This window comes from Pinus tabuliformis, chromosome 1_2 (assembly GCF_031772625.1).
Source record: "Pinus tabuliformis cultivar Carrire ecotype Pingquan chromosome 1_2, CPIR1, whole genome shotgun sequence".
NCBI classification, from domain to species: domain Eukaryota; kingdom Viridiplantae; phylum Streptophyta; class Pinopsida; order Pinales; family Pinaceae; genus Pinus; species Pinus tabuliformis.
The window spans coordinates 1,026,849,446-1,026,872,247 of record NC_142298.1 but is presented as its reverse complement, the minus strand read 5'-3'; the positions used below and the strand labels follow the sequence as shown (position 1 = coordinate 1,026,872,247).

General features: G+C 35.0%; 1 protein-coding gene across 1 annotated transcript; it reads right to left on the bottom strand.

Annotated features, from left to right (window-relative positions):
- Positions 1–33: 33 nt before the first annotated feature.
- On the bottom strand, positions 34–3,490 carry LOC149209627 (WAT1-related protein At5g07050-like). The gene is made up of 7 exons (XM_089394304.1): positions 3,199–3,490; positions 2,209–2,271; positions 1,972–2,088; positions 1,601–1,859; positions 850–1,008; positions 594–745; positions 34–447 (listed from the first exon to the last, which is right to left on the bottom strand). The coding sequence occupies exons 1-7, from the start codon at positions 3,381–3,383 to the stop codon at positions 243–245; spliced, it is 1,140 nt and encodes a 379-aa protein (XP_089250430.1). The 5' UTR covers positions 3,384–3,490; the 3' UTR covers positions 34–242.
- Between the last annotated feature and the right edge of the window lie 19,312 nt (positions 3,491–22,802).

The window sequence follows — 22,802 nt, the reverse complement described above, 5'->3', positions numbered from 1 at the left end:
CCATCGTATTTAGATGTGTACTCAAGTGCACTATTGACAATATTGTCTATAAATTACGGATTGTTTAAAATATATACATTTGCATTGCGTATTATCGGGAAAGTGATTCTTCATGAATCCACCCAGTGTTTCTATTGTGTATTACAAAGGAGTGCCTAATAATAACGATAGCGACGATTTACATTATCATATGCCAACTGACAAATTGTACTTTATTTCACTGAACCCTGTTTCATTGCATCTCATTCAAGAGGTTCAAGACCCTTATTCATGGGGTCGTTTGACGCAGCTTCTATGTCTTCTGCCTTAATTGCATTTTGTGGGAGTATTTCTTCAGAACTGGGAAGCGCTTCCGAACAATTTTCATCCGTTGAGGCCTTGCCATCCTTCAATTTTCCCCACAGAACAGCGTACAACCCTATTGCGATCACAACTCCTCCCAGCACACTGTACTCAGTGGATCAAATCATTAATTTAGCAACATGTGTTTTGAAATATTCTGGAAAATTTGATTTGCTGTAAGTTAGATTTTCGAAACATTCTGAAATCTGCAATCTATCTTATTTCAAAATCTTCTAGCAGAAATTACAAACCTGCCCAAATAGATGTTTTCAGAGAGAATAGCAGATCCCATGATTGCCGCGATTATCATCATCAACGGACTGAATGCTGTGGTAAATACAGGCCCTTTTACGCGGATGCACAGACCTTGCACATAATATGCTACCGCTGATGCCACAATCCCCTGCGCCCACCAATATTAATTACTCTACGCTATATATTACTTTCGTGTGCAGTCTCCTAATCTTGAATTCATTTTCAATCGAGAACACCGAAAAGAACACGTACAGAGTAGACTGCAGTTAAAAGGTTGATGTCCCACCCTAACGCCCACTGTGAAGGATCACGTACGAGAGCTAAGCTCAGAACTGTTGCCTGTAACGTCCCTAGAAAACATATTAAGGCCGCAAGTGAAAGTTGAGCAGGATATTTTTTGAGGACTGCAGACTGCACATTCAAAACCATGAAGTAGAGGCGTAAGAAGTTGTCACAGTGATAATCAGTGACAGAAATCTTTATCTAAAATGCAAGGAGTAAGAAGTTGTCAGTGATAATCAGTGACAGAAATCTTTATCTAAACAATGAATTTAATGGAGCGAAGTTTATTGTTTCATTTTTATCATATTTTTTAATAATTTCAGAATTTGCAACATATTTAAATTCATTTACTATATGAATAAATTTTTTATCATATTTTTAAATATTTTCAAAATTTGCAATTAAGTTAAATATTTTTAAAATTTGTAGGAAAAGTTTTTCTTAGAAATCACATAACAGAATTTTTTGGTTATATTTTGAGAATCAAAGAGTGTGATTTATCATCAAGACTAAATGACGGTCTGCTTTTTTATCTGGTTTACATTGGTTCTGATTTACATTGGTTAATTAGAAACAAATCCGCCAAAAAATTCTGTTATGTAATTTTTACTAATTTTTTTTCTTGTAATTCATTATATATCACAGAAACCTGAATTCAGAAAACCTGATTCAAAAATTTACAATCAAATTAAATTCATACATCTATATTAATAAAAATCACCTGTAAAATAAAGAGGATCGACCACGCAAAAGTTGCGCCAAACATCAAAAGAGAGCCCATGATCCAGTCTTTACTACCAGTGGCAGTTGCTGCTGGTGCAGATGTCTGGTTATGCTCGGAGGATTGATGATGTAGAAACCAAAACATGCGAACAATAGGACCTTTGTAAAACGTCATCAATATTGTTCCCCCTACGCACACAATAGTTCCCACCACCTTTGCTCCGCTGCGTACCTTTCTTATATTCACGCTCTCCATCCTGCGCAAAATACAGATTTCCGATCAGACCATTGGATGCAAAAGAAAATAAAAATAAAATGAACAAGTAGCTCTGTGTTTATTGTTTGCAGGGAGCGATGTGATTTGCTTACCTCAACAGGAGAGCAATCACAAAAGTAATACACGGGAGTATATTACTGACTGCACACGCATATGTTGGAGAAGTTAATTTCAAACCCAGGTAAGAGAAATTCTGGTCTATCACAGGCCTGTGGACATGCATAAAGAATATTCCATATTTCATTTAAATTTCTCGCCAAGAATGTTTACGAGCATTATCAGAGATTGAGGGGATGATATGAAACAGAAGCAGCCTAAATAATACATACCCCAACAAGCCCAGCACAAAAATTTGGCAGAAGATGTAAAATGTGAGTTTCGGCCGCACCTTCCTGCAATGTACCGTGTGTTAGTTGTAAATCTACAGGCAGTAAAGAAAAATCACATTAAAATCAAGCACTCCATTAGGATTATTGATTTATTTGATATATAATATATATAGTCCCGGTGGGTGTGATAAATAAGGGTATTAAGAGGGAACTTGTTTAAATTTGAAGCCTTAGAATATGTATGCTTTTTTGTAACTTCAATAATATGGTAATTAAGTAATAATAAGATAATCAAGTAAAGATGTGTTTTTCTTGTCTCATATAGAAGGGTTGGTCATAATTCCAAATACAAGTTTTATGATAAAATATTATTAAGAAGCTACATCTTTAGATCTAAAAAATGGATCTTTAAATCTAAAGAAATAGAGTATCTATTTTTTTAGACATTTAGCCCAGACATAAATCCTTCGTCCCACTTAAAAAAATCTGAATTAATTCCCAACACAAGTCTCTATGATATAATACTATAATAAAATACTATTAAAAACTCACATATTTTATTTGTCCCATTTAAAAAAATCTCTCATAATTTCAAACAAAGTCTCCATGATATAATATTATAATAAAATACTATTAAAAAATCACATGTTTTATCTTTTTAAACTTTAGCAGTGAAATGGCTGGGCAGAGATATCTACCTTGTAAAAAGCTTTTCATGATTATTCTAAATACAATATATTAAAAAATCACATGTTTTATCTCTTTGAACTTTAGCAGTGAAATGGCTGGGCAAAGATATCTACCTTGTAAAAAGTTTTTCATGATTATTCCAAATACAAGTCTCCATGATAAAATACTATTTACTATTTCCGAAAACATCAAGCATTATGCAAAGACAAAACATAATAGTCAGTCTGATCTACACATGCATGATTCCAACCTGAACATATCTGAAAACATGAATGGTTAGCTAGGGATCTCCCTGGATACCTTTCAAGGAAAAAGGCAAAAGGAGCAAGCACAACTGTAGCCACGACCTGCCTGTACACAACAAGCACAAAGTGACTCATCCCTCTGTTGAGAGACACTTTACCGATGACATTCATGCCTGCGTATCCAAACTGAAGGGATATCATCGCTACATAAGGCGTTGATTTCTCAAGTAGCTTCCCCATTGATAATTAAATCAAATCTGCAAAATCCTTCAAAACCCTCTACAAGTAACCAATTAACACTGGAGCTTCTCCTGCTCGCCTCCCATATGTAATTAACTTCAGTGCGCCATCTATATTTATACGTGAAAAAAACCAGAACAGATAAGATTTGCGAATCCAAAATTCGAATAATTTGCTCAATGACCAAACTTAGTAGAAAACAGTCATCTACTTTCGAGAAACGAATCACATATTTTGCATGTACAATATTTGTAAAATTAATTCATCCCCCTCAGAACCCACCCTGGACCAACACTTTTAAATAATAATAGAGCAGACTGCGGTGGATGATGCGTCAGTAAAGTGGACGCACAATGAGAGAACAAAATGCAGATATGTGCGCGCTGACGCTTATGAGAAAGTGCTAGGATGTCACATAGAACATCAATCGATTTCCGGGGGAAGAGATCAGATGGAATCCACGATAATTCATCCGAACAGCTGACAGCAGCTATCCTTGTGGTACACAAGTATTGCTGTCATCGTTGTGGCAGACATGTAAATTGTAAGTAAATGGTTGTACACAAGTAAATTAGCACATGTGGTCGATATATGTTTATAGGTTTATATCAAGTATATTTACAATTACATTAGTAAATGTGGTTGATATATGTAGATAAGCTTACATAAACCACATTAATAATTATTAGCTGTATAATGTAAAGATGGTTATTAAAAATTAAATAAATATTTATAATTTTTTCTGATTAATCACATAGTTGAGTTTGGGTAGAAGTTTGAAACCAACTAATGTGGTTCATCCTCAAGACAAGGTGAGAAATCACTCAACTAATGTGGTTCATCCTCAGGACAAAGTGAGAAATCACTCGATGAAGGAATAAATAGCATGGATGCATCATTGCCCAGAGTTAGCTGTTAGAAAATATAGTCGTTGGTTAATTTGTTATTCCTTTAGTGATTTCTCACCTTGCCCAGGATGAACCACATTAGTTGGTTCGACACAATACCAACGATGTGATTAATTTGAAAGACTTATATATACATTATGGATCACAAAAGTCTTAGATCTAACATATTTATAATTGTTAATAATGATATAAATAATAATATGGTTATTATATAAATATTATACTATATATTAATATAATACTATGTTTTTATATAATATTATATTAATAGTTATATTTCAAACTATAACATAATGAACATAATATTCTAAACCAAGGGATTAATAAACCCAAGGAATTTGTATTATAAACCCAAGAGATTTAAATTAGACCCTAGGATTACTATTATAAATATTGTGAATAATAGTATACCGTGGGAATATGAACCCTTAGATTAATAAACCAAAGGGATTGATATCATAAACACAAGGGACTCATAAACCAAGAGATTATAAACCAATGGCAATAATATTAAACACAAAGAATTAATATTATAAACTGAAGCAATTTAAACCCTAAAATAAGCATTAAAATCTAAGATTAATATTATAAACTTTAGGATTTTTTTTTTCTCGATAAAGACTAATTCTATTAAGTGAAATATAGTACAATCAGGAAAAGCAGAAAACCGGCAAACCGGAAATGATGGATCCATCAACCTCGGTTCCGGAGGAAAGATTCAAACTCATAGCTACATCAGATGACTAGGAATCACAAACTGCCTGATTACCCCATAGGGGCAGAAACTACAACACATTGTTTTTTCCCTTTCTTTTTGCTGACTTTTGTCCAGCCATCCTGGGGGGAATGAGCTAAGACAACTTGAAGACTGGAATTCTCTTTCATCGGGAATTCCTTTTCTGATTCTGAGGAGGTCTCATGAGCGCGTTTCTGGGCTATAGCTGAGTCATAGGAGTGCCCCATAGTGTTCATGGGTGAATCCATCGGCTGAGGCACCTGGTCTGGATCTGAATCGCTATCCCCGTCCTCCGAACTTGGAGAGCTGGAGCTTCGAGCTGGCTGCGGAGCACAGGGAGCCCAACGCTTGGGTTTGGTTTTTGCGAAGATTCCCTTTTTCGCTCTTGCTGTCAGCGATGGGCAGGAGGTCTGAAGATGCCCTGTTAGGTGACAATGGCGGCATCGGAAGGCAGTATTTTCGTAATCTAGAAACTGTGTCCAAACAGTGTCATTGATCTTGAGATTGATTTGCTCTGGCAGACCCTTGCTTAGATCTAGCTCTACACAAATTCTGGCGTATGTGTAGAGGCCTTGCTGTTCCCTCTGATAATCTCCCATTAGAAAGCAGCCTAGAGCGTTGCCTATTTGCCTGTATACTTCTGTTTTCCACAGATATATTGGAAGATTTGGAAGTCTGATCCATACAGGGGCTTTTGTGATAACAGCAGAAGCTGGGTCAAAGTCTGGGAACCATGGTGTTAGGAATAGGCCTGCCGTCCCCATGAACCAAGGACCTTCCTCTAAGGCCTTTTCGTAGTGCTCGAGATTGTCGAACAACACTATAAAATACCCCTTTGCACAGAAGTAGATCTTGCAGCTGCGTGTCCAGTTGTCATAGATCCAGTCCAGAAGATCTTTTGAGCGTGGCCAGAGCCCATTGAATCTGCATATGATGGCCCTTTCAACGAATTTTTGGGTGTCGTCTGCCAGATTAGAGTAGGAGATCTCTACAGAGGGAACCTCCTCCACTTTGTCAACCAAAAAAGGCTTGGGTAAAGCCTGAACTGGTGGCTCTGTCTTGTCAGGCTTCTTAGCGTGGACTGCGTCTTTATATGAAAATGCTTTAGCTGAGGATGGCTCTCCAGCCGCTCCTCCTCTCAAACGAAGGTTTAAAATAATAGATGCATCTTTCTTAATGCCGTAAAAAGAAATGGGATAGAGATCCTCAAGTTGTTTACCTTCATGGAGGAGCCGTTGTGCTGCAGAGGGGATCCCCAGTTTGATGTTCAGTGTCTGCTTAAGATGCTGCACTAAATCCATCTGGCTTACCCATAGTAACATAGTTTTGCCTGTAATGAGCTTGATTTGTATCTGAAATGTTGAAGAGGCTTCCGAAAGCCCCTTTCCCCTGCAGATCTGTGGAGAGGACAGGCAAATGCATTGATTGATTTCTGTTTCCTGGAATTGCCTTATGGGCGTGAGAGGCGTACAGCCAATCGGTGCATGCCCTTCTTTCCCAGGAGCCACGGACAGAGGATAAGTAGCTAAGGGATCTGCGTGATCATTCTTAGCCGCTGCTCCATAATTCTGAAGTGGGCTGAGTAAACGCGTTACGGCAGCAGGGGATCGGGGCCATGCTACCCCAGATCTCTCGGCCAAGAGGTCTGCATGCGCGTTTGAGCCTGCGGCGCCTGCGTTCCTGGTGTGGCCGTCTTGCAAAGCTGCAGCGGACAGAAAGAATCTTGTTTTTTGCCTGAGTCTCTCGACCCCCTTCGCAGCCAGAACGATCCGAGCCCCGCCGGCGGCCGAGGGCATGGAGGCGGCAGAACCAGGGTTCATTCTTGGAGCCGAACGCCGCTTTCCCACCTTTCTTCTAGGGTTTTTTTCGCCTTTTCCGTGACGCGTCCTAGAAATATTATAAACTTTAGGATTAATATTATAGACATATGTTATAAAAAAACATAATGGATTTTAAACCTCTCTTAGCATTAATATTAAACCTTAGGAACATAAACCCTAAGATTAATAAACCCAAAGGATTATAAACTTAGGGGGTTAATATTAAACCCTAAGATTAATATCATAAACTCAAGGTATTAATAAACTCATTGAATTAAAATTAAAAACACGAGGGATTATAAACCCAAGGGAATAACATTAGACCCTAGGATTAACATTAAACCCTAGGAATATAAACCATATGATTAATATTATAAACCCAAGGGAATAACATTAGGCCTTAGGATTAACATTAAACCCTAGGAATATAAACCATATGATTAATATTATAAACATTTTATAAACTGTATGATTAATATTATAAACCCAAAGGATTAATACTAAAAAACAAAGGGATTATAAGCCCAAGGGACTAATATTAAACCCAAGAGATTAATATTATAAAACCAAGGGATATAGACCCTAAGATAAATATTATAAACCCTAAAATAAACATTAAACCCAAAGAATCATATCATGAACCTTACGATTAATGTTATAAACTCAATGGATTAATATTAAAAACTTAAGGGAATAACATTGAACCCTACGATGAATATTAAACAATAGGAATATAAACACCAAAATTAATAAACCCACGAGGTTACGATTGTAAACCCTAGGATTAATATTATACTCTAGGAATATAAATCGTATGAGTAATATCACAAACCTAAGGAATTTATATTATAAACCAAATGGATTATAAACCCAAGGGATTTATATTAAACCCTAGGATTAATATTATAATCCCTATCAATAATATTATACCCTAGGAATATGAACCCTTAGATTAATAAACCCAAGGGACTCATATTATAAACCCAAGGCAATAATAAAAACAAGGGATTATTACTAAAAACTCAAAAACATAAAGAATTAATATTGTAAACCCAAGGTATATAAACCCTAAGATAAATATTGTAACCCCAAAAAAGAACTTCGTTAACCATGGTTGATATTCATATTGAGACAATATTTGTCACAATCCAATTTTGGATCATGGTTGACCAAGATTTATTTTCATATAGAGAGAATCTTTTTCACAATCTGATGTTTGACCATGGTTGAGAATGGTTGACCATGATTAACCTTGGTAGACCATGGTTGATTTTCAAATAAACATTGTTTGTCACAATGCAACGTTGGACCATGGTTGACCATTAATGACAATGGATGTGACAATGTGACGATGGACCATGAGACAATATTTTTCATAATGCGACCATGCGCATTGATGATTAATGACCATGGTTGATTTTCATATTGAGACAATCTTTATCACACTGTGACATTGGACCATGGTTGGTAATAATTGACCATGGTTGACAATGGTTGATTTTCATATTGAGACAAAACTTGTCACAATGTGACATTGGACCATGGTTGACAATGATTGACCATGATTGATTTTCATTTTGAGATAATCTTTGTCAAAATGTGACATTTGACCATGGTTGACCATGATTGAAGATGGTTGATCATGGTTGATTTTCATATTAAGACAATCTTTGTTACAATGTGATGTTGGACCATGGTTGACCATGAATGACCATGGTTGACGATGGTTCACAATGGTTGATTTTCATATTGAGACAACCTTTGTCACAATATGACATTTGAATTTGGTTGATCACGGTTGACCATGATTATAAACCAAAGGGATTTATATTAAATCCTAGGATTAATATTATAAACCCTACGAATAATATCATACCCTAGGAATATGAACCCTTAGATTAGAAAACCTAAGGGATTGATATTATGATCCAAAGGGACTAATAAACGCAATGGATTAACACTAAAAACTCAAGGGATTATAAAACCAAAGAGAATAATATTAAATCCAAGGATGTAATATTAAAAACTCAATGCATATAAACCCCAAGATAAATATTATAAACCCTAAAGTAAACATGGTTGACCATAGTTGACCATGATTGATTTTCATATTGACAGAATAGTATAAACCCAATTGATTATAGACCCAAGAGTTTTAAATTAAACTCTAGGATTAATATTAGAAACCTTGTGAATAATATTATACCTTAGGAATACGAACTCCTAGATTAATAAACCTAAGGTATTTATATCATAAATGCAAGGGAATGATAAACCCATGGGAATAATATTCAACACGAGGAATTAATATTATAACCCTCAGGATTAACATTATAAATGTATGTGAATAAAAACCTAAGCGACAATATTAAAAACCCAAGGTATTTTAAACGCAAGGGACTAACATTAAACCTTAGGATTGATATTAATTCGTAGGAACATAAATCCTAAGATTAATAAACCCAAAGGCTTAATACTATAAACCCAAGGATTTTTTTTTCTTAGTAAAATTAAACTATTTCTATTGAGTAAAATATAGTACAATCAAGAGAGACAAGAAACCGGCCAACCGGAAATGATGAAACTATCAACCTCGGTCCCAGAAAAGGAATGAACCATACAAGGAGCTACAACAATTAACTTGAGAGAAAAAACTGACTTTTACCCCACAGGGGTAGAATTCTCAACACGATGTTTTTTCCCTTTCTTTTTATTGACTTTTATCCAGCCATCCTGGGGAGAATGAGCTAAAACAACTTGAAGAATGGAATTTTCCAATAGGGGGATCTCCTTATCTGATTCAGAAGAGGAGGTCTCATGGATGCGTTTCTGGGAGATTGCTGAGACAGAGGTGTGCGCAGGAGTATCAGTGGGCAGATCCATCGATTGAGGCACCTGGTCCAGATCTGCATTGCTCTCCTCATCTTTCGAGCTTGAGGATTGAGAGCTCACTGCTGGCGGCGGAGGACAGGGGGCCGAGCGTTTGGGTTTGGTCTTTGCAATTTTGCCCTTTTTTGCTTTTGCAGGGAGCGATGGGAAAGAATTCTACAGGTGCCCTATTAGGTGACAATGGCGACAACGGAAGGCAGTGTTCTCGTAGTCCAGGTTCTGGGTCCTAACAAAATCATTGATCTTGAGATTGATCTGATCTAGCAGACCCTTGCTTAGATTTAGCTCCACACATATTCTAACATATGTGTAGAGACCCTGATGTTCCCGCATAAAATCTCCCATTAAAAAGTGGCCCAAGGTGTTGCCTATACACCTATAGACTGCTAAATGCCACAGGTGAGCTGGTAAATTTGGAAGTCTGATCCAGACATGCGCTTTGGTGATGACTGCAGATGCTGGGTCAAAATCTGGGAACCATGGAGTTAAGAAGAGTCCTGCTGAACCCATAAACCAAGGACCTTCTTCTAAGGCATGTTCATAATGCTTAGGATTGTCAAACAGAACTATAAAATATCCTTTTGAGCAGAAGCTGACCTTGCAATCGTGAGTCTAGTTGACATGCATCCAGTCATAGAGGTCCTTAGAGTGTGGCCAATCCCGTTGAATCTGTAGATGATGGCCCTTTCAACAAATTTTTGAAGGTAATCTGCAAGGCTAGGGTGGGAGATCTCAACAGAGGGAACTTCCTCTAACTTTTCAACGAGGAAAGGCTTGGGTTTGGGAGCCACAGGGGAGAAGGGAATCTCAGAGTGTACTGCAGCTTTGTAGGAGAATGCAGGAGCAGACGAAGGTTGACCTGCAACGCCGCCTCTCAAGCGAAGGGAAAACACTAAAGAGCTATTGTTTTTTATGCTGTAAGAAGAGAGGGGAAGAGGATCATCGAGTTGCTTACCTTGAAATAAAAGTCTCTGTAGGGCAGAGGGGATCCCGAATTGGCGTTCCAGTTTTTCCTTGAGTTCCTGCACCAGATCTGAAGGGTAGACCCATTGCAGAATGGTCTTGCCTGAGATCTGTGAGATTTGAACCTGAAAGGGGGCAGAGAAGTTTTCAAACGCTTTCTGGAGCAACACAATGCTTGAATCTTTTGGGTTTTCTGTCTCCTGACGAACTGGAGGCGGAGGGGGAGGAAAAGGCTTCTGCAGATGGAAGCTATCGCTCCAGCCCTGATCCACTGCTAAGGATAGGCCTGCGGATTTGTGGAGGGGCCGAATGAACCTTTGCATCATACAAACCCCTGCCTCGCTGCTTTTTTGGAGAAGGGCGAGAGAGGCCCATGCTTGGAGCGCGTCCAAGGTCTCTGTCCTGGGAAAAAAGTCTGGGCAACTGGCACAGGCATGCGAGTCTTCAGAATGTCTGCCATGGTCACCAACAAGCCGAAGGAGAAGCCAGCCATCAGTTGAGGATGTAAGCGCTAGTGCTGCATAAAGAGCTGTTGAGGGGCAAGAGAGATCCCTGAAAAGCTGAGTCTGTCACTGTTTCTCTGAGTGATGTGTCTGCCTTTGCAGAACCTCATAGCTAGGGTTGAGCGGAGCACAAAATGCAGGGGCAATGTCATTCGAGGCACTCTGGTGCGGCGCGCGAGTTGCAGAGGAAGGAGCCGCCATGAAAACCCTATTCTCCATTTCGTTCTCCTCGAGAAGCTCACTACCTTAATTATAAAACCAAGGAATTATAAACTTATAGGATTTATATTAAACCCTAAGATGAATATAAACTCAATGGATTAATATTAAAAACCCAAGGGATTATAAACTCAAGGGAATAGCATTAAACCCTAGGATGAATATTAAACCATAGGAATATAAACCCTAAAATTAATAAACCCAAGGGATTAATATTGTAAACCCTAGGATTAATATTATACGCTTGGAATATAAATCGTATGATTAATATTATAAACCTAAGGAGTATATATTACAAACTCAATGGATTATAAACCCAAGGGATTTATATTAAACCCTAGGATTAATATTATAAACCCTATCAATAATATTATACCCTATGAATATGAACCCTTAGATTAATAAACCTGAGGGATTGATATTATAAACCCAATGCAATAATAAAAACAAGGGATTAATACTAAACACCCAAAAACACAAAGGATTAATATTGTAAACCCAAGGTATATAAACCCTAAGATAAATATTATAAACCCTAAAACAAACTTGGTTTACCATGGTTGATTTTCATATTGAGATAATATTTGTCACAATGCGACATTGGGCCATGGTTGACCATGATTGATTTTCATATTGAGAGAATCTTTGTCACAATGTGACATTGGACCATGGTTAAGAATTGTTGAACATGGTTGACTGTCATTAATCATGGTTGATTTTCATATTGACAGAATATTATAAACCCAAGAGATTTAAATGAAACCCTACGATTAATCTTATAAACTTTGTGAATAATATTATACCTTGGGAATATGAACCCTTAGATTAATAAACATAAGGTATTTATATCATAAATTCAAGGGAATGGTCCGCGTGAGGTAGCTCAAGTGACAATGGCCATGGAAATGAAATCTCACCGAACCGGAGATCTTGGGTTCGAATCTTGTGCTAGCCGGGGTGAATAATGGACATGTAAACATGAAAATCAGAGAGTCCTGCAAAGCTTGACAAAAAAAATGCAGGGAACGATAAACCCATGGGAATAATATTAAACACAAGCAATTAATTATAAACCAAAGCGATATAAACACTAAAATAAACATTAAACCCTAAGATTAATAGTATAACCCTTAGGATGAACATTATAAACCCAAGCGACAATATTGAAAACCCAAGGGAATAACATTAAACCTTAGGATTAATATTAAATCGTAGGAACATAAACCCAAAGGACTAATACTATAAACCCAAAGGATTAATACTACAAACCCAAGGAATTATAAACTTAAGGGATTAATCTTAAAACCCAAGATTAATATTATAAACCATAAGATTAATATTAAAACCTAGGAATATAAACCCTATCATTAATATTAGAAACCCTAGGATCAATATTATAAAACCAAGGGATTAATAAACCCATTAGATTAATATTAAAACCCCAAGGGATTATAAACCCAAGGGAATAACATAAAACCTAGGATTAATATTAAACCCTAGGAATATAAACCCTAAGATTAATATTATAAACCATAAGACTAATATTATAAACCCAAGCGATTAATACTATAAATCCAAGGAATTAATAAATTGAAGGGATTAATATTATAAACTCAATGTATTATAAACTCACGAGGATAATTTTAAATCCAAGGAATTAATATTATAAACCTAAGGGATTGATAAACCCAAAGGATTAATATTAAAAACCCAAGGGATTGATAAACCCAAGGGATTAATAGTAAACCCTAAGATATTAATATTAAATCGTAGGAACATAAACCCTAAGATTAATAAACCCAAAGGATTAATACTATAAACCCAAAGAATTCTAAAGTCAAGGGATTGATATTATTAACTCAATAGATTATATAGTGAGGGGGGTAATTTTAAACACAAGGGATTAATATTATAAACCTAAGGCATTGATAAACCCAAAGGATTAATATTAAAAACCCAAGGGATTAATAGTAAACCCTAAGATTAATATTATAAACCCTAATACTACAAATTATAAACCCAATATTAAAATTTAATATTATAAACCAAATATTAAAAGGCCCTAATATTATAAACCTTGTATTAAATCCAAGTTTTGTAATGTAACAATGCGACATTGAATAAGTTACAATGTAATGTAACATTGCGACAATGATTGTTAGACTTATTTTCATATTGAGACAATGTTTGTCACAATGTTATGTTGGATACATTTTTGTACCATTCCAATCTTATAGTAATAAACCCTTGATATTATAATCCCAAGGGACTAATAAACCCAAGTTATTAATACTAAAAACCCAAGGGATTATAAACCCAAGCGAATAATATTAAACCCAATGGATTAATATTATAAACTAAAGGGATATAGACCCTATGATAAATATTATAACCCTTAAAATAAACATAAAACCTGAAGATTCATATCATGAACCTTATGATTAATATTATAAACCTAAGGGCTTAATATTAAACCCTAAGAATATAAATCCTATAATTAATATTATGAACCTAAGAATTTTATATTACATGCCCAATAGATTATAAACCGTAGGATTGATATTATAAACCTTATTAAACCCTAGGATTGATATTATACACCTTATCAATAATGTTATATCCTAGTAATATGAACCCTTAGATTAATAAACCTAAAGGATTAATATTAAAAATACAAGAGATTAATACTATTGGATTAGATTAATAAACCCATTGGATTAATATTAAAAACCCAAGGGATTATAAAGCCAATGGAACAACATTAGACCTAGGATTAATATTAAACCCTAGGAATATAAACCCTAAAATCAATATTATAAACGTGATGATTAATATTATAAAATCAAGAGATTAATACTATAAATTAGGAATTAATAAACTGAAGAGATTAATATTATAAACTCGATGGATTATAAATTGAGGGAGATAATTTTAAACCCAAGGGATTGATCAACCCAAGGGATTAATAGTAAACCCTAAGATATTAAAATTAAATCGTAGGAACATAAAACCTAAGATTAATAAACCCAAAGGATTAATACTATACACCCAAAGAATTATAAAGTTAAGGGACTGATATTAACCCCTAAGATTAATATTATAAACGATAGCCTTAATATTAAAACCTATGAATATAAAACCTATGATTAATATTAGAAACTTTAGGATCAATATTATAAAACCAAGAGATTAATAAACCCATTGGATTAATATTAAAAACCCAAGGGATTATAAACCCAAGAGAATAACATTAGACCCTAGTATTAATATTAACCCTAGGAATATAAACCCTAAGATTAATCTTATAAACTTTAGGAATAATATTATAAACCGAAGATATTAATACTATAAATCCAAGGAATTAATAAACTTAAGGGATTAATATTATAATGTCAATGGATTATATAAGGGGGATAATTTTAAACACGAGGGATTAACATTATAAACCTAAGGAATTGATCAACCCAAAGGATTAATATTAAAAACCCAAGGAATTGATAAACCCAAGGGATTAATGGTAAAACCTAATATTCCCTAATACTACAAATTATAAACCCAATATTAAACTTTAATATTATAAACCAAATATTAAAAGGCCCTAGTATTACAAACATTGTATTAAATCCAAGTCTTGTATTGTAGCAATGTGGCATTGAATAAGTTACAATGTAATGTGAGAGTGCGACAATGATTGTTAAATGTAGGAATTTACATGGTAAGTTCCTCAGACAAAACACCAAAGGACACTGCTCAGAAACAGATCACATATCAATACACCAGTATTCTTGACGTGGTTAAAACCCTCAAAGAGGGAAACAGTCCATTGGCTGATCCAAAGTGACCACTTCAGGAAATTTATTAATAAAAGAAAGAAAATTTACATAAGATTCTCTCATGAATGGTCACCCTACAAATGACCCTCCATGCTCTTTAAATAGAGATCATGGACCAATCAAGTGTTAAGCCACGGATCAAGTGTCGGTAATACAGAGGAGAGAATGAACCGTCGGATCACTTCATGTTTAGAACATATCATGACCGTCGAATTGTAAGTTATAAAACTACATAGTGAAGAACCACACTTTACGTAACTCTACACTAGACCAAGTTTTACTTAACTATTTCCTATGTGTCAGAATATCCTAACATCCCCCCTTAAGAACAACTTGGGATAGGATTGAAGGATGTAAAACTATGACACAATAGGAGAAGGAAGGAGGCATTAGAGCCTATCCCCCCTTAGTCACAACTTCATGAAATCCAACCATAAATCGAAGTTTAGTAAACTTCGCCTCTGTGAGAGCTTTTGTAAAGATGTCTGCAACTTGATCATCGGTTGAGCAATATTGCACTTCAAGAACATGGTCATGAATGAGCTTTCTGATGAAGTGCATGTGTAGTTCAATGTGTTTGTTGTGCTGATGTTAGACTGGATCTTTGCATAGTTGAATGACACTTTGATTATCACACCAAAGTGTAATCGGATGTTGCTGCTGAAAGACAAACTTTGACAAGATCTGACAAAGCGATAGGGCTTCCTTACTAGCTTCCACGGCGCTATGATACTCTGCTTCTGTTGAAGAAATAGAAATGGCACTTTGTTTCTTGCAAGCCCATGTAATAGGTCTAGAACCAAGAGTGTAGACATAACCTGCAGTAGACTTCCGATCATCAGGGTCACCAGCCCAATCAAAATTAGTGAAACCAAGCAATAGAGGAGATGCTTCTCCACTATAATGAATGCCAAACTAAATTGTACCTCGAACATAACAAAGTATTCTTTTAGCTTCTTTCCAATGACTTTCATGTGGGTTTTTCATAAACCAAGCAATAAAACCAACAACAAAGGAAAGGTCACGACGAGTATGGGTCAGATACAAAATTTTTCCTACAAGTTGACGATATAAGGTAGCATCAACTTCAAGGGAAGTACAAGTGACTGAAAGTTTGACTCCAGACTGAAAGGGAGAAGGGGCTGACTTACATTCTTCCATGTGAAATTGGCGTAGAAGATCACAAGCATACTTGGACTCGGAAAGGGAAATACCTCCCTTGGATTGCAAGACTTGAAGACCAAGAAAATAATGAAAGTGTCCTAAGTCTGTCATTTCAAACTTCTTTTTAAGGCTAGAGTTCACATGGTTTATAAGGTTGGGATCACTACCAGTAAGGATAATATCATCAACATAAAGAACAAGAATGATAAGAGACTTGCCCACTTTCTTGGTGTAGACAGTGTTGTTAGAATAACACCTAGAAAAGCCAGTATCTAAAATAAAGCTATCCATTTCGGCATACCAAGCTCGAGGGGCTTGCTTGAGACCATAAAGGGATTTCTTGAGCTGACATACAAGGCTGGAGTCTATTTGTATAAAGCCATGAGGTTGCTCCATATAGATTTCTTCATGCAAGTCCCCATGCAAGAAGGCGGATTTAACATCCATTTGATGGACTTCCCATTTGAAAGAGGCAGCAAGGGAAAGAACAAGGTGGATAGAGTTCATTTTGGCAACATGGGAGAAGGTTTTAGTATAGTCAATGCCTTCAACTTGTGAAAAACCCTTAGCAATAAGACGAGCTTTATGTTTGTCAACTTTTCCATTTGGTCCAGAATTGGTTCTGTAAACCCATTTGCATCTAACAAGTTTCTGTCCCTTTGGTAGAGGAACAAGATCCCATGTATCATTTGCCAATAATGAACGATATTCTTCATTCATAGCTGCGTCCCAATCTGGATGGCCTAAAGCTTCTGCAAAGGTGTCATGATCATAATTCACTGGAGCTTGAGCTAGTAAAGAAGAGGCTCTATCAAACTGAGAACGAGTGCAACGCTGATCTGTAGGATCACCTGCAAGAGCACCTGTTGCATCCCAAGTAATGCAGACCCATTTTGGAAGCTGAGGAGCTGAAGGAGGATCCTGAGAAGTTAGGGGAGGATTTTCATCCTCGCTATCATCATCTGAAGAAGAAGAAATACTCTCAGAAGTAGAAGGGATAGAGAGAGGTGGCACATCCGCCGAACTAGGCTCGTAGGCCAATATATTTTCAACAAACTTTACATCTCTTCTAATGATGACATTTTTGGAATTAAGTGGAGTAAGTCTATATCCTTTGACATCTTCAGAATATCCAACGAAAATACATTTTTCACTCTTAGGTTCTAAAGCTTTATGTTTCCCATCTGGAATATGGGCCCATGCTTCACTTCCAAAAATACGAAAGTGACTTACATCTAGTTTAATTGAGCTCCATGCTTCTTCTAGAGTGATATTCTTTAAAACCTTAGTAGGAGTGCGATTTACTATGTAATTTGCATAGTTAATTGCCTTTGCCCAAAAATTAAGACTAACTCCTTTATATTGAAGCATTCAATTAGCCATCTCCTTTAAGGTGTGATTCTTCCTTTCAGCTACACCATTTTGTTGTGGAGTATATGGAACAATATGTTGCATTTGAATTCCATGCTCAGTGCAAAAGTTGATGAATTTATTGTTAACATATTCTCCGCCATTATCAGATCTTAGCTTAAGAATTTGATGTCAAGATTATTTTTCAACAAAGGCCTTAAAGGCCAAGAACATGTTAAATACTTCACTCTTGAGTTTTAAGAAGTATACCCAAGTGCATCTGGAGAAATCATCAATGAAAGTTAAGAAATACTTGTAGCCAGAGAATGAAACAACTCGAAGTGGACCACATAAATCACTATGCACAAGCTGTAAAGGTGCACATTTTTCAAAACTATCTCAATGATGTTTTCCGAGTACAGATCTGGAACAAATGCCACCTCTGCAAGATACCATAGGAAGACATGTCACCATATTTTCTTTACATAGATTTTGAAGGGAGCGATAGTTTAAGTGACGAAATCGCTCATGCCAAAGTTTGCTGACTTCATCATTATGAACAACAAATACTGAGGGAAGAGTTGATGACCCAAATTTGTTAAACTTATACAACCTTGTAGAATCATCAACAATGCTAGTAGCTAAAACATGTATAGGATCTCTTAGGTCCTTAATTACAACATCATGAGGTGAGAATTCAACGATTTTACCTTCACCTAAATGAGTTATCTGATATACATATAGAAGGTTGCAGGATAAGGTTGGAACACATAATACATCATTAAATTGACCATTGTCTAGATGAATAGTTCCAGTCCCTACAACACTAAGAGATCTATCATCACCAGCATATATATTTTTGGTGTTACAATCATTTAAAGAAGAAAACATGGCTTTGATTTTTCCCATGTGATAAGAAGCTCCAGAATCAATGATCCACTCATGAGAATGAGAAGAAGAAGATACATTTAGTGCATAACTAGACTGAGATGCTTGACAACCACATGCAAAAATTGTTATTCCTGAAGATGAAGTTGAAGTTGAAGAATGCTCCAAATGGATGTTATGCTTTTTCATTGCTACTTCCAAGGCTTCCATATTCTTAAATCATTTGGATTCTAAGTGGCCATCTCGATTACAAAAGTTGCAATGTCTATCAGTCTTCTTCCGTTTGTTTTTATTTGCCTTATCATTTTGTTGAATTGATTTTTCATTTTGAGACTGAAATTGCTTAGGACCCTTGTTTGGTTTAGGACCATTCTTTTTAGGATATTGCTTCCTAGGATTCTTTGAATTTGTTTGTTGCTGGGTGGCCAAGGGTTTCTTAGAATAATTTCCAAGATTAAGAAGACCAAGATGTAAGAGTTTTTCTTGTTCTCTTATTAAAGAATCACAAAAGGCATCAAAAGAGGGGGACTTGTAGTCTTGTCCTGGAGAAATGAAGGCTTCTCTAATAGAATGGAAGGTGGAAACAAACACAGAGTAGGATGGTCCCAACTTAGTAAGAATTGAATAGATAAGGCTACCATCTTCTTTCTTAACCTTAACACCTTCCAAGAGAAGTCTAAGGGACTTGAACTTGGATAAAAAATCTTCAATGGAAGAAAAATTATTGGGGTCCAATGTAAGCAATTCATTTTCAAGTTGATGGGCTCTAATTTCATTTTTAATTCTAGAAACTTTAGTGAGTTGTTTCATTGCTTCATTAGGATTATCAAGTTCTGCGATATGGAATCTAAGGTCTGGAGAAATAGACATCCATATCAACCCATGTGCTTGCTCTTGCCTATTTTCCCATTTGGCTACCTTATCTTCATCTTTAGGTTTAGTTTCTTGCCTTGAGGCTATTCTGTAAAGAACTTTACTTCTAAGTAAATCCACAATGTAGGACCACCATTGGAAGTAGTTGGTGCTGTCAAGAATATCTTGGCATGGAATTTCCATTTTAATAGAAACTGAAGCATTAGATTCTGAAACTAAGTGTTCCAATGGAAAGATCTTGAAAAATTAAGCCGATTAAAAAAATGCCTTCCGGATGAAGAAGTTATGGCTTGTTAGATTTTAAGCTTCTGTGGTAGTTTTTTTTGCAGTGGCATGATCCGGATAATCCATAGTATTGTGTTCATTTTGTCGATATTTCAAACCCCAAAGGGGTCCATCATCAGGACTAATTTTTTTAAAGAATATGAATGAAAGTTCTTTGAGAGAAGAGACTTTCGACCTGAGTATAAATAAACCTAGATCCCTAATTTTTATAAAGAAGCCGACACTTACATATGATTTCTTATTTATTTATTTATTTTTATTATTACTATTTATTATTATTTTTATTTTTATTATAATAATTTCTAATTTAGTTTATTAATTATTTAATTCAGGTTATTTAGCTTTAATTATTCCAATTTTTACCTAGTTGATTAATTGTAAGTTTATTTTAATATAATGTAATGAAAAATTAGTTTAATTAATTAATTAATTTATAATTCTTTCTATTGTTTTTATTTTATTTAACTTTATCCATAATGAGTTAATTTTTGGTTATTATTAATTATTTTGGTTTAATAATTGACTAATTTTAATGAATATGTATTTTTATTTAAAATTAATTTAATTAATATAATTAATTAATTAATTAAATTAAAATTAAATTAATTAATTTTTATTAATTTGATTTAATTAATCTAATTAAATTTTATTTATTTATTTATTTATTGAGTAATTTTTTAATTAATTTTTATTTTTAATTAGAAATAATTAAAATTAATTTAATTAGTATAATTAATTAATTAAATTAAATTAAATTAATTAATTTTAATTAATTTTAATTAATTTGATTTAATTAATGTAATTGAATTTTATTTTTATTTATTTATTTTTTAATTAATTAAATAATTAATTAATTTTATTAATATGAAAACCTTTGATATTATGCTTCTAAAGGCCTTGTGGGGTTTATTTGTCTGATCAGGGGAAGCCAATTTCCACTAATTTCACTCCCATTGTCCCTGTTGAGGTTTTGAGGAAATTTCATAATTTCTATGGCCTCCCTGATTTTCCTTTTTTGATAATTATCCTCTCTTGCAATTATCTTAGCATCTTCCAAACACACATGATGTTTGGTTTTGGACGAGTGTTCTGCAAGGGCCGATGTACGAGATCTCTCATTCTTTATATCAACGCCATGTTTTTTAAGTCTTATTTTCAGAGACTGACCTGTTTCCCCAATATAACTCTTGCCACAAGAGCAATCAATCTTGTACACACCCTTGAGTTGTTGACGATCAATGTTATCCTTTACTGACCTCATCATTTGTCTTATTGTTCCACATGTTGTGAATTGAGTTTTTATGTTATTCTTTCTTAAAAATTTTGCAATCTTATCTGTAATCCCTTGGATGAATGGAAGGTAAACTTTTCCATAATTTTCTTTCTTGTTTTCTTTTTTGAAGAAACGTTGTTGAAGATGCCAATGAAGTGCGTGAATGTGCGGAAATGAACGATAATGTTATAAAAAAATACCCCCCCCCCTCCCCTCCTTCCAAACTCAATTTAATTAGCTCACTTAAAAAAAAAAATATTATGTGACCCACTTTTATAAATAAGTGAAAGTAATTTTTACAATGGTACTTTATGAGCTACCCACTAAATTGTAACTTAAATAATAAAGAAACTTTAGAATTATAAGTGACTCACTTTTTATAATGGGTGAAAACACTTTTACATAAAGTAACTTTAAAACATAAGTTACATGTGCTTTTTGAAAAAGTAACTCAAGAAAAAGAAAGACTTGAACTCAAGACCTCTATTCTCATAAAGTGACTTTGGACCAAGTGAGCTAGTTTAAAATGTTAGTAATTTTTGGAAAAGAGGAAGGTTTTTTTTTTAGTCACTAAAGCTTTGGGGTCCGTGCTTACTTTCAAAAACCCTTTTTGCCTACAAAACAAAAAACCACACAACTCAACACGGACATACAAAAAAAACCAAACGTTATGGATTGAAGTTATCTTTTGTCGGAAACTAAATATTTTCCTCAATGTTTTTGATTTTTCGAGATCACACTAAGGCACGACAGAAAAGAGCATACGCATGAGACAAATTCTTCCTTTCTATTTTTGATTTGCCGAGATCGCACAAAGTCGCGGGGCAAAGAGCATACACATAAATGAAAGGTATAGATCTGGTAATAAAATAACAGAGAGATAAATAAACCAAAATAAATAGAGAGTTAAATAGCTAAAACTGCAAATAAAGGTTGTATACCTCCAGATCTTAAAAATGGCATAGCTAGGGCTACCAGAAACAAATGGGGTTCCTCAATGGAATAGATGCTCCTAACACAATAGAGCAGTCCTCTCGGACTGAAAGCGGTCAGAAAGAGTGGATCTATGAAACGACAGTCGGATACAGATGTATCAGCTTCCGATTTGGATCACCAACAGATGCGGCCCTCAAATAGCTTTGATACCATGTAGGAATTTAAAGGGTAAGTTCCTCAGATAGAACACCAAAGGACACCACCACAAACATATCACAGATTAATACACCAGTATTCTTGACGTGGTTAAAACCCTCAAAGAGGGAAACAATCCACGGCCTGAGCCAATGCAACCACTTCATGAAATTTATTAATAAAAGAAAGAAAATTTACATAAGATTCTCTCATGAACGGTCACTCTACAAATGACCATCCATGCTCTTTAAATAGAGATCATGGACCAATCGGGTGTTAAGCCATGAATCAAGTATTGGTAATACCAAGGAGAGAATGAACTGTTGGATCACTTCATGTCTAGAACATATCGTGACGGATAGATTGTAAGTTACAAAAGCACATAGTAAAGGAACACACTTCACCTAACTCTACACTAAACCAAGTTATACTTAACTATTTCCTATATGTCAAAATATCCTAACATTAAAAACCCAAGGGATTAAACCCTTAGGTCTATTAATCCCTTGGATTTATAATATTAATCCAATAAGAAAGATGTCGTTTGCTAATATTTAATATTATAAATACTGAATATTATAATA

Excerpts from the sequence above, each read along its gene's own strand:
- LOC149209627 (XM_089394304.1), bottom strand. The coding sequence starts at position 3,383 with ATGGGGAAGCTACTTGAGAAATCAACGCCTTATGTAGCGATGATATCC. Across the intron at positions 2,272-3,198 it reads TTTGCCTTTTTCCTTGAAAG|GAAGGTGCGGCCGAAACTCA; the intron begins GTATCCAGGGAG and ends GGTACATTGCAG. Across the intron at positions 1,860-1,971 it reads GTGATTGCTCTCCTGTTGAG|GATGGAGAGCGTGAATATAA; the intron begins GTAAGCAAATCA and ends TATTTTGCGCAG.